This window comes from Micromesistius poutassou, assembly GCF_964030765.1.
Source record: "Micromesistius poutassou genome assembly, chromosome: 3".
Lineage (NCBI taxonomy): Eukaryota > Metazoa > Chordata > Actinopteri > Gadiformes > Gadidae > Micromesistius > Micromesistius poutassou.
The window spans coordinates 3,715,143-3,727,370 of NC_140273.1; the positions used below are offsets into that span (position 1 = coordinate 3,715,143).

The following is a 12,228-nucleotide window of genomic DNA, read 5'->3' on the forward strand; positions in this document are numbered from 1 at the left end:
GGGCCGCCATTGCTCTGGTTTACCCTTCAGCTGAGGCGTAATGAGCAGGCCTATAGGGCCTGGAGTCAAACCCGCATCCACCTGTCAGCAGACAGTGGTGTGGCTCGTATCTATAACCATCACTCCAACATAAACCTCGCCATGACAGCCGTTTTTCCAAGCTTTTCAAACCTTTTTCTCTTCTTTTTTTGGCAGAAGTTGCGTCTAAAGTGAGCGAACTTTGACCTAGCAGTTCTAAAGTTTCTTGAATTTCTTCCCGGATTTAAATTGTAATAATAAGTAAAGCTTTATTTTGGCTGAAATACTGTATGTGCTGTACGGAAAATAGTGATGAGTTGATGAATCAACAATGACAAGGTAGGACGAATCAATCCATTTAAATTGTGTAACACTTTATTGAAAAAGGGAGTATCATAAAGGCTGGAACCTTTTCTCTCTCGGTTTACCGACAGTGGAATCTCAGAAGGTTAGAAAGAGAATACGTGCTTGAAGCTGCCCAGAAAGAAAAGCCACTACTTCACATTTTCTTGGGGTCTTAAGTAGAAATTTTGCAGCCAGTTTGACAAAAATATTTATGTACACCAATGGCAAAGGGAAATCATCTGAAATCTCTATTTTCCCTTGTTACACTCAGCCTACAACATATAACTTTCAATGAGAAAGACTGAAAAATAAAAATGACAAACATGAATTGTTAACAAATGTGTACATTTGGCCCAAATAATAACTCCATAGATATCCCCATGTCAGCACATAAGACCAGTACAGCTGTGTTTCTCTGCAACCTAATTTGTAGGATTTGTTGGCACGGTGAGCAAATTCCAAATTGGTGTAAAATGGTTTGAAATAACAGTGAGAATTTAAGACATATAGAATATATACCTCTGCCCCTCACCAAAGAAAATAAACACACATTATTCTATCAATGTAAGAAAAACCAAGGTGAAAATGTACATAGCGGGCAAGTGATTGGCCAGATTAGAAACATATGCCGTTCCACTGTATGTGTTTTGAGAAATCCCTTTACCCTATAGCTGATAGCTCTATTGACACAAGAAATGAATTTGCTGCCTTCAAAATGAATGCCTCTGAGAATGGAGGTGGGTAATTGACACAATCCAGAAACAGTGAGATATATATTTGTTTTAAAATTTGAATTTTAAAGAAATATGTTATCTGTGCGTGTCTGTGTGGGTGTGTGTGTGTGTGTCTAACTCTGGCTTTATATGCATACCCGTGTGGTTTTTAGAAAAAGCATGAAGGCTATTGTTAAAAAATATAATACTGTGGTAATACTGATGAAACAATCTCAAACACAACGTCTTAATTGAGTACTGCATGCTGTAGCTTGCATAAAATGCAAATATTTTGAAGATTAAAAACAATACAAAAATAATTACATAACAAGAAGCATCTTTTTGTAAAGTGGCTCAAATGTCTAAATATATATAAAGGATAAACAAATTAAATATTTAACCGATTTATATTCCCTTTCAATATAACTTTAATCATTTCAGGCATTGTTTAGGAATTAAATCTATTTTATATTCCATATTTAATCAAACATTCACACTCATGTTAAGATGAACAGAAATGTGTAATGTATAAAAAACAAATGACAAAAAAAGGTGTCGTGATATGCATATTACCTATTTCATAGACATATTTGGTCTTTGTTCACTAAGATGTAGAATATGTTTAGTCCATAAAAAAAGCTGCATTGATATGTGATATCCCTGCAATGATAAGAACGATGCTTTTGCAAAAAATAAATGTCGTCAGAACAGCCATAATATGATGAACATCCCCTCTGAGTTCACAGCACGAGTCGACCTCTCTAAGGGAACGCGCCAGTGGAAGTTCTTGGTAAAGGCCTTCGTTTTAAACATGCACAGCTTATGTACTAATAGTGTAACTTACATGAGAAGTGGCTATAACAGTACAATTTAAACCCCTGCGTCTTGCATAAAACATACAGTGAAATACATTAGTCTTGATGGCTCTGGCCCCCCGCGCATAGAACAGACAGCACTGTCTTGTCAGTGCCCGGTCCTGAACATTGTCTGTGAACTTTCCTTCACTGTTTGAACTCTGCACTCCCAACAACAACAACTACAACAAAGAAGAAGACATTTTGTTAGCTGATCCCTGTCCTGATCGGTCACCCATCTACGGGGCAGCCCACTGGCACGTCTATATGTCCCTAGAACCCCATTTGGCGTGACCCACACCCTGGGCGTGAAACCCATGCAAGTGATACACAGATGAGAGTTCATATGCTATAGCTTGACTGCATTGTACAGTAGGAAACATCTCACACACAGTCACACATTCAGTTTGCTGTTGTACAATCTCTGTGCACACACACACACTCAAACAAGAAGGCATGCACTCACACGCGCACACATGCACACACACACACACACACACACACACACACATTCATGCACACGCACGCACACACATTCATGCACTCATGCACATACATACTCCGACACACTCTCTGCACTCAGTATGTGAAATGACACGCAATTCTGACATTCCCGTATGTAAAAAGGTATAAATGCACTTGGTGCTATAATGGAAGGGTGTGTCTATAAGGGAGAAGCTTGATCCAGCGGCAGAAACAGCAGTGCTGGGAAGGACTAGTCTGGCGGTGAAGTGCTGGCTCTGCGACTGGTCCCACGCCGGGTGGACGGGTGGATGGGCGGTACGCGTGCGTGACATACAACATACATCCGTAGCAGTGGAAGGAGAGGTCCCGCTGCTGCCCTGTTGGCTCCCCCGCGTTGCCAGGTCCTCAGCGTGCAATCCCCCCTTTATTTGATTTGTTTAGGCTTTGTGATTGCGTCTCCTGGATTTCTTCACCCTGCAGAGAGAGGGGAAAAAGTAGCACAGATTAGAAAAGTTCAGCACATTTTTGCAGAGCAATGGGAAAATTTCACTTTGTGTGACCGTGGTCTTATGGTTTTATGTGAAGACAGGGACTTCTCTTGAATGTAGAGCATTTGAAACAGGAGCAGGTAACATTGTCTGAGTGGGCTTTCTTCTAGTAAGCATACGGAAAACTCGGCATGTCGGCTTTATGAGCCCGTTATGAGCTCAGCCTAATCTCCTCATACTCACAATGTGCATATGTTAGGGTACTGCATGCACTGTAATGTTCCCCACAGTGTGTTTTGTGTGTTTTGCGTTACAGGGATGCAGTAGGTAACCGTATCGCAGCGTAATCAAGTCAGGCCGCGTTCATGGATCTGCTAAGCCCCACCTGGTCAGGTGGTGACCACATGACGTGATGGAAATTACTCTCCCCTTATTTTTTTACTTTTTAGGATTTTCTTTTTTAGGGGGTTTTATAGTTTCTAATAGTTTTTGTCAGGGGCTGACAACGAAGCCGGTGCTAATGTTTTCCAGACGTGCTCGGAGCATGTTTATGAGCAGTCCACACGCATCCTAACTGCCTGGCTTGTTCATAAAAAGGACAGTAGCAGTGGGAGATATTTATATATATTTATTGTTTTTATTTTTATAGTCTAAAATGTTTTTTAACTACCAACGTTAAGTCCAAACACTAATGTGTCGGTAAGTAGTGAGAGGAGGAGGAGAAGTCGTAAGGACCTCAGAAATTAGCCAAGACAGACAAAATCAATCTCATTTTATGGGCCAGATTTCTATACAAATTGTCGGCGTCTGCAGCAGGAGAAAGAGTGATTGATTCAGGTGTTTTTTTTTACTTGTTTCGATGAAAGACCCTTCACAGATAATAACTCTGCCCTAAATAATTGCCAAGTCCATTTTGATGGCGTTTTTATGTCCTTGCGAGCAACGCTCCGGGTGCAGAGCTGGTATATTTCACTTTCTGGGGTCTCAGTGATGTGTCTGCTCCGTCTCACTCTCGACTTTCAAGACAGTGGGAATGTATGTGTGTGTGTGTGTGTGTGTGTGTGTGTGTGTGTGTGTGTGTGTGTGTGTGTGTGTGTGTGTGTGTGTGTGTGTGTGTGTGTGTGTGTGTGTGTGTGTGTGTGTGTGTGTGTGTGTGTGTGCTTGCATGCGCTTGTGTGTGATGGCAAAATGTGTGGGTGTGTGTGTGTGTGTGTGTGTGTGTGTGTGTATATATTTGTGTGTGTGTGTGTGTGTGTGTGTGTGCATGTGTGCATGCATGTGTGTGTGTGTGTGTTTTGAAAGGGGTGCGTGTGTGTGTTTGTGTGTGTCGGTGCGTTTTTCAAGGGGGAATGTGTGTGTGTGTGTGTGTCGGGTGATCCTCTTACTTGTTAATGGCATTCTTGAGGTACTGCTGAAGCCACTTGGTCTCTGGATTGATACACACTTCCCGGTTGTTCTTCAGCTTGGCACTGTGAAAACAACTCGTATTAAAATCCCTCTCACCAATATTTCATATTCACCTGAGCCCAGATCTTTCATTCATGTTTTTTTTCATTGATTGCATTCACAGCATTTCATTTGCTGAATCCTCAGCCAGCCATTCACTCTCTCTCCTATCAAGGGATCAGGGCTAGGGTTACTTACACAGATTACCCATAATAAGCCTTCCCATGATATGACTAAGAGAGGAGAGGAGCTATAGGGGAAAGAAAGTGCCTTATAAGACACGATAAGATGTACGAGCTGAATAAGCCAGGAGACAGTTATAGGTTTAGGTTACTATTGATACATATTTCATTATATTTATGGTAATAAGCCTATATATTCATAAGTTTCCTGATTAATTAATTCACTTTCAGACATACCGGTAGCTCACTTTGAAAGCACTTTCTAACACAAAACTCCTGGATTATTACTAACCATAAACTCAATAAAAGCAATGGGAAAAAATATCTCTACAGAAAACTGTGATTGTTCAAATATTTGAAGACATTCACTGAAAATTGGAGTTTCTACAAAAAAAATCCAGGGTCATCATCTAAATACACTAAATAAAATTAAACATTTTGTGAGAATGTTTTACAGCATTCTTGGACCAGGTGTTTGACCTGCAGCCTGGTTCTCCCACTCCACTTCCTACGGTTTAAGTAGGCTGTGTTTATCACGTTATCATTAGTGCTGGTACCATGTCCCTAGAATACCCACAACCGCTGTCTTTACAGACATCAGTCAAAGTGGACAGTGTGTCAAATAGTGCCTCAGCTTTCACGAGAGTTCACGTCCAGACATCCCACGGGTTGTAACCAAAGGATTATGGGATAGAACGGGTTGCCACCCAGCTGCAGTGAAAAATGACAACCGCTGGTTCCACTCACTGGCAGCTGTATGGGAGACACCCACGGCTCTGAAAACACCGTCTAAAACAACCCCCCCCCCATCAAAACAAGTGTGTGTGTGTGAGAGGGGGAAATGGTTTTCGGGGGGGGTCATTTCCGAATTTCCCTCTTGAAATAACGAATGATTTTTTTTCTTTCTGTTGCCGCATGCGCTAGTAAATTCTTCACAAAGACGCAGCCTTTGTTTGAAAGGGGTTGCACTGGAATGTATGACTCCTATCTCTCAAGCTGTTATTACAATATTCAGCTTAAAAAAGACAAGGTCGTACTTAAATTTTGTTCCGTTTCGTTCCCTCACGAGCCAGGGTTGTCAGACCGCTGTGGCTAACAGCTCTGGGATATTAATATTTTTAATATTTGCTGTTCCTCGCGCTGTCTGATGACGGATGCTGGAGCTAATGACTAGCAGAGGATTACTCGCGTTATCTGAGACATCTTGGCGGGTTTGAACTTTGATTTATTTATTTTTTCGCCCGAGCATTAGGCCGGCACCGCAGGGAAATGTAAAGCGCCTTTCCCACTGCCTCCCCCAGACAGATGGACCTCACACCTCCACGCCAAAAGGCGGGTGGGGGCCTGAGGGCTCACAGCTCAGAGGAGAAGGTAGCACTTCCCCTCCGTCGCATGGCCCTGCAAATTAAACACACCCTACCTACCAGATCCCCATCGAGCGCCCTGGACCCCCCCCCGGCTCCCCCGACACCACACACCCTCCTCCTCCACCACGGTCGGCCTCCACCCCTTTGCTACCCCGACCCAACGCCGTCTGATTCAGTCTGCGGGCCCCTGGGGGCCACCTCTGTGTGGCCTCTGGTCGCGACAAAACACTGCGACAACAATCACTGCGACAACAATCACTGCGACAACAATCACTGCGACAACGCAGGGAGTGGCCTGCCTGACCTCTGTGTGCTATGGAGCCAACTGGAACACGCTGTATAGAGGTCCTATGGTCCACACACACACACACACACACACACACACACACACACACACACACACACATACACATACACACATACACACATACACACACACAGTGAACAAATGGCCGAGCCCCCGTTAAGCGGACCAAGCAGACCAGCCTCAACCAAACATCTGCCAGGCCGTCCGAGCGGAGTCAAACCGCTCTGTAGCGGGACCTGCGCTGGTGTGTGTGTGTGTGTTCCCTCCCCCCCCCCCGTGTTCCCTTGTGTCCTAACGGAGCTAATCCCTGCTGACGTGATGCGTCTCCCCCTGCCATCCGGCTGTCTGTCTGTCTGCTCCCACCCTGCTTGACTCGGCTGGAGATGGGCTAGGGGGTGAGGGGTGGAGGGGTCCAGGGGTCCAGGGGTCCAGGGGTGGAGGGGTGAAGGGGCGGCGGGGTGATGGGTGTTGAGAGGTGGGTGGGGGTGGGGGTGCTTTGGAGTTCCACAAGCAGCAGGTAGAAATTACTTCACAGCAAGTCTATACCAACAGAGGGCTGGGGGTGTCAGCGGGGGGGATGGGGGGGGGGGGGGGTTGTGTGTATGTGTGTGTGTGTGTGTGTGTGTGTGTGTGTTTGGATGGAGGGGCAGAGGGTTTAATGTTACTGGCCATCTTTTATCTCTCTCTGATAGAGATAGGAGCGCTCCGAGGTTCACCCCTGCTGCTCCCCGTTCCTCTGCCTCACTTCCTCCTGGAATTTGTCTCCTTTTTTGGGGGGGGAGGGGAGAAGGAGGGGGTGGAGGAGGAGAGGAGGATGGGGGAGAGGAGAAGAAGGGGGTGGAGGAGGAGAGGAGGGGGGAGGGGAAGGGGCAAAGGGTTGACGGAGTTGCTTGGGGGTCTATCCAGAGTCCACTCTGACCTTTTGCAATTGGGTTACCCCATCTAACTAAGGGCCTGCCCCCCTCCTCCTCCTCCTACACCCCCCCCCTCTCCTCCACCTCCTCCTCCTCTTCAGCTTCTTCCCCCTCCACCTCCTCCTCCCCTCCTCCACCTCCTCTTCAACTTGTTCCTCCTCCTCCTCCTCCTCCTCCTCCACCTCCAACCCCCCCCTCCTCCTCGACCTCCTCCTCCTCTTCAGCTTCTTCCTCTTCCTCCTCCTCCTCCTCCTCCTCTGCCTCGTATGTCGCGCTCTTATTTTGTGACTGAGGAGCTGTGGCCTCCCCAGTTCCCCTCAGGCCACAGATAACCGAGCCACTTAATGCTAAATGTGTTCCAGACCGTCTGTATTAAACCTAATATGTCATGGGCCGTTTCCTCCGAGGACGGGTGGAGATAAAGAAAGGGGAACGAGGAACACACGGGGTCAGCGGGAATACAAAGCTAATCACTTTGACCTCCAACTAACATTTCCTTTGCAAAACACAAAACTGTCCCTCCTGAGCGAAGGACCTGGGCTGCCTTCCTGCATCGGGCTGCGTGGATCACAGGCGTCTATTGTTAGCAACGGGCTACGGCTTCAGGAAGCACAGGACGCAGCCTCTTTCTTCAAGGGAGAGTTTGGCTCTTACTCCTGTTCCAACAACTGCAGGTCTTGATGAGGTATGGGTGGGCTTTTAAAGTATGGCTCCAGCTCTGGTGCTTGGCTAATATAACCGTTTAAATAGTGGATTCCCTTCATGGACTTTACCAAAACATGGGTCATCTGGACGGGAACTGTGAAGCCCAATGTGTGGGTTTGAAACTATTACAATAATAATAAAAAAAAGGTAATTTGGTGAAAGGTGTAAAGCAATGTGGGAGCCAAGCTGACGCAAGTGAAAGGAGCGTGAAAAGCTGTGGACCGTAATGTGACCTGCCAATTAACACGCGCACACACGAGCGCACACAAGAGTGCACACACACACACACGCACGCACGCACGCACGCACGCACGCACGCACGCGCACACACACGCACACACACACACTCTTTGCTTGTTAACCCTTCAATTGAAATAAGGTTGACCACAGCAGTTAACAGCAGAACATGGAGGTGATCCATATACAAACTACAGTTTCCCTCCATTGACTTCCATACAAGCGGAGCAATTTCTTGCCTAGAGGTCATCAGAAGGCCGGCGCCCTAGCACTCCCTCTGCACCCGTCTAGACCGCCGAGTCTGGCGTCCTGTGCGGGTCGGTACCAGGGGGGGGGTTTTTGAACTCCATCAGACGGGCAAGGCAGCGGTCGCTACTCACATGACTTGGAAGGGGCAGTTGGGCGTGTGGAGGAACTTGAGCTCCTTGATGGAGCGCTGGGGCACCGTGTTGAGGGTGGAGCGGCACCAGCACCTCTCCACCAGGCTGATGGGCTTGGCTGCGGACACAGGGCAAGGGAGAAAGGGTGGAGGTGTTAACATCGACGGTGTTCAGGGTGGATGCACTGCGTTTATGGTCGGTGGGTTTGCAGCTGAACACAGGTTTTTTGCGAACACAGGCGTTATACCTGTCGCTCACACACGCACACACATGCATGCACCCCCCCCCCCCCGAGGACCACATCAACCATGTGGGACAGCGGTGCTAAGTGTTGTTCAGTGGCCCCCCAGCTGCAGAGGACCGGCCTCAAAGCCACTACAGAACATAGGATGTAGATATATAGTTCTAGAGTTATTCTTACACCAGAAACACACACGTTGCTGAGATTGTTGCACAGTCAACATCATGTTAAAATAGGCTACACAGGGTATTTCTTTTTAATTGTGTATATATATTTAATAAAACGTATCGAACAGTGAGACATGCAATGTGTGTGTATAACATCAAAGTGAATGTATGTGTATGTTTTTAGCAGAAAAGGTGAGGCATTTATAGGAACCGACCTTCAAATAAAAAAGATTTGTTAACATATACGTTGGGCTAAGCAAACCAAACAATTAATTAAATTAGCGGTGATTGTAATTAATTGATTAACAATTCCCAGTGGCTATGGAAAACCTGATAATAACCCAAACTCAATATGATAATTCATTCATTAGCTATCCTTACAGGAAATGAATATGACCCATAATCCAACCGCTTGCTCCCAGTGACACACATCATGTATTGTTTATTCTTCCACAACGCAACCAACGAATGTATTAGTTTACCTGCTTGTGATCCTTAACAACTCACTCATTAAAAAGAGCTTACGCTATCCACACACACACATACACACACACACACACACACACACACACACACACACACACACACACACACACACACACACACACACACACACACACACACACACCCAATTATAGAAGCAATTTTCGTTCTCCCTCTTCACAGCGCTAAGCCCAGCCACTCAGCTGGATGAGGGTCCTCAACGCTCAGAAATACTGGACCCCTCCAGTACCCTTCTCCTTCTGCTTCTGTTCCAGAGACCACTCTGCAGATTAGCAGACACAACCTCAAGTACATTCTTAGTGTGATTACAAATCTCCCCGGGTTGCCTTCACAGAGCGGGCCGCCGCGGTACTGGCAGTCGTAGCCGCCCAAACCAGACGTCATGCAAGAAGAGATGTGTTGAATGTGTATGGAAACTGCAGCCATTGTCCTGATCGATTGTAGTTTATGTACTCTGTGGAGGTGCCAAGTTGTTTCAGAGCCGTGTCTGTAACTGTAGTGTGCTGGGAAGTGTGTGTGTGTGTGTGTGTGTGTGTGTGTGTGTGTGTGTGTGTGTGTGTGTGTGTGTGTGTGTGTGTGTGTGTGTGTGTGTGTGTGTGTGTGTGTGTGTGTGTGTGTGTGTCAGGGGGAGTCTTGTTGTGTTACGAGCTATAAGCAGAAGCAGTCTCCGTACCCAGTCGTTCTGCAGCGTCATCCCTGATTAATACATCAATCATACTTATACCATTTATTTACCACATGAAGGCCTTCTATCTCTGCCTTTCATTAATATAATTGTACAGCTTTACTTTGAGTCTGTCGTTTTACTGCACCAACATCTCAGAAAAAAGTATTTTTACGTGATAAAACAACCCAGCCATCAAACTCATTCTGATTCTGATGTACAGATCTTAAAGTTTTTAAGTTTTTAAATCCAGCTCTGCTATTACCTGACATGAGAGGATATATATGAACACATCTGCTAATAGGGATTACTCAGCATGTCCCTGCCAAGACACCTCTCCTTTCTCTTTCAAATGCCACACCAAATGTCCTGGCCACAAATGGCTAAATCCCGACCAATATCAGCCTAATGATTCACACTCTATCAGGTCGCTGTTGTCATGCAAAGCAGCTGTCATTATGCAGCTTACACAGGCAGAAGGGCCGGAGAAGAGAGCATCCAGTCATCACCCTCTGCATTGTTTATCCCTAATTAGAAACTAATTAAAAGAAAGCAAAGAGCGAAGGCAAATACACACATGAAGGCCGGCGTGACTCTTTAATATGCGCCCAGTGGGGCTCTTCCCCGGGGTTGAAACAACACTCTCCGCAGGCCCCGCGGCCTGGGCTCCAGGGCATCCTGCGTCAGCTTCCAGGAGAAGGACACCGGCCGTGATCCATGTGGTTTGGTATCAGGAATATATTTGGGTTTTAGGATTATTTCTATTTTTGTATAATTTCGATATTTCGGGTTTGTTGCCTATTGTGTTACATTTACGTGTTACTTGTTTGACTTTGTTATAAATATTTTGGCAAATTCAAAACAAATAAATAGAATAATTGACTTAAAATAAAATACTAATGAAAATAAGTTAGATGTTAAATATTGTGCTATATGAGAGATTTTAAATTGAATCTATTTAACCTTTTCTCAAAACATATTTTTAAATAAAATAATTAAATAGTGGGCTATATTTATTAATGTATTAATTTGTGTAATAATAAATGTTTTCAACATAAACCCAATAACATTTAAAAACATATTAAAGGTAATACAACATATTGTTTGTATAACTTGTATTTAAGTATTCCTCCAGCTTTGCAATTATTTGAGTTCATAAAAAAAAATTAAAAATCACCATGCAAGTAATGCCAAAAAATCCCATCCTATAAATTTTCCAGCACAAGAAACAATAAAATCCTGACAAAGAAATCATTACCAGCTCCTTAAAAGGCTCTTAAGACACAAAGTTTCACTCGGAGCGCAAACTTTATCTACAGCAAATCTAATGCAAAATCTGCTCCAACGGCTCACCTTCACTTGTTCAAAACGTTTCCAAAACAATCCTAAATTACAACTACAGCCAACAACAGAACCGACCCAAGAAGACAACAGAAAGCTACAACCATAGACTCCTCATGTCTCCTCTCCACAGCCCTGACACCCAGTCACAACCTCCACAGCCTCCACACAACGTATACAATATTCCCCCAGCCCGCTGGACTCACCACTGGAGATGGGAGCATTGATGGCCACGGCCAGCAGAGCTGTCAGCGCCAGCAGTTTCATGTCCATGGCTGTCGGCCGGTCGGCTGATGGAGGCTCGCTGGAGGAGGGTTTAGAGCCGTCAGGAGGTCCGCACTGCTACAATCCAGAACACACTGTGACTGCCAGGTCTCCTCAGAGCTCTGTTAAATCTGAAGCATGGCAGGGAGAGAGAGAGAGAGAGAGAGAGAGAGAGAGAGAGAGAGAGAGAGGAGGGAGGGGGAGAGAGAGAGGGAGTTGGGGGGGAGGCACCCATTTTCTCAGGAGGGGAGGGAACGGAGGGGGTGCAAGAGAGGTGGGACCCAGATTGAGAGGGGAAAGGAAGGGTGTATGTGTGTGTGTGTGTGTGAGTGAGGGAAAAGGGAGGGGGGGGGCAGCATCCAGCCAGCAGAGACTTCCTCGTTTGTAAATGCCTTGGCTTTGAATCAAGAAGAGAATGTCTAGGAAGGGGAATTCTCCGTCTCTAAGTGAATCTTTATTCCGATATGCAAGACTCTCCTGTGACTGCGAGGTGGAACTAAGAAAGGCGTGCATTGATTTCACACATGAATAAACAGAAGTAGAGGACAAGGACTGTTTTTAAAGAAAATATATGTAATTGACTGGACTGTAAATGTTGTTCTTCCGCAACTTTACCCTTAACATAG

General features: G+C 45.6%; 1 protein-coding gene across 1 annotated transcript; it reads right to left on the reverse strand.

Moving 5' to 3' along the window:
• Positions 1-375: 375 nt before the first annotated feature.
• On the reverse strand, positions 376-11,696 carry cxcl12b (chemokine (C-X-C motif) ligand 12b (stromal cell-derived factor 1)). Its single transcript, XM_084465540.1, has 4 exons — positions 11,545-11,696; positions 8,422-8,539; positions 4,269-4,352; positions 376-2,869 (listed from the first exon to the last, which is right to left on the reverse strand). Exons 1-4 carry the CDS (start codon positions 11,609-11,611, stop codon positions 2,833-2,835), a joined length of 306 nt encoding a protein of 101 aa, XP_084321666.1. The 5' UTR covers positions 11,612-11,696; the 3' UTR covers positions 376-2,832.
• Between the last annotated feature and the right edge of the window lie 532 nt (positions 11,697-12,228).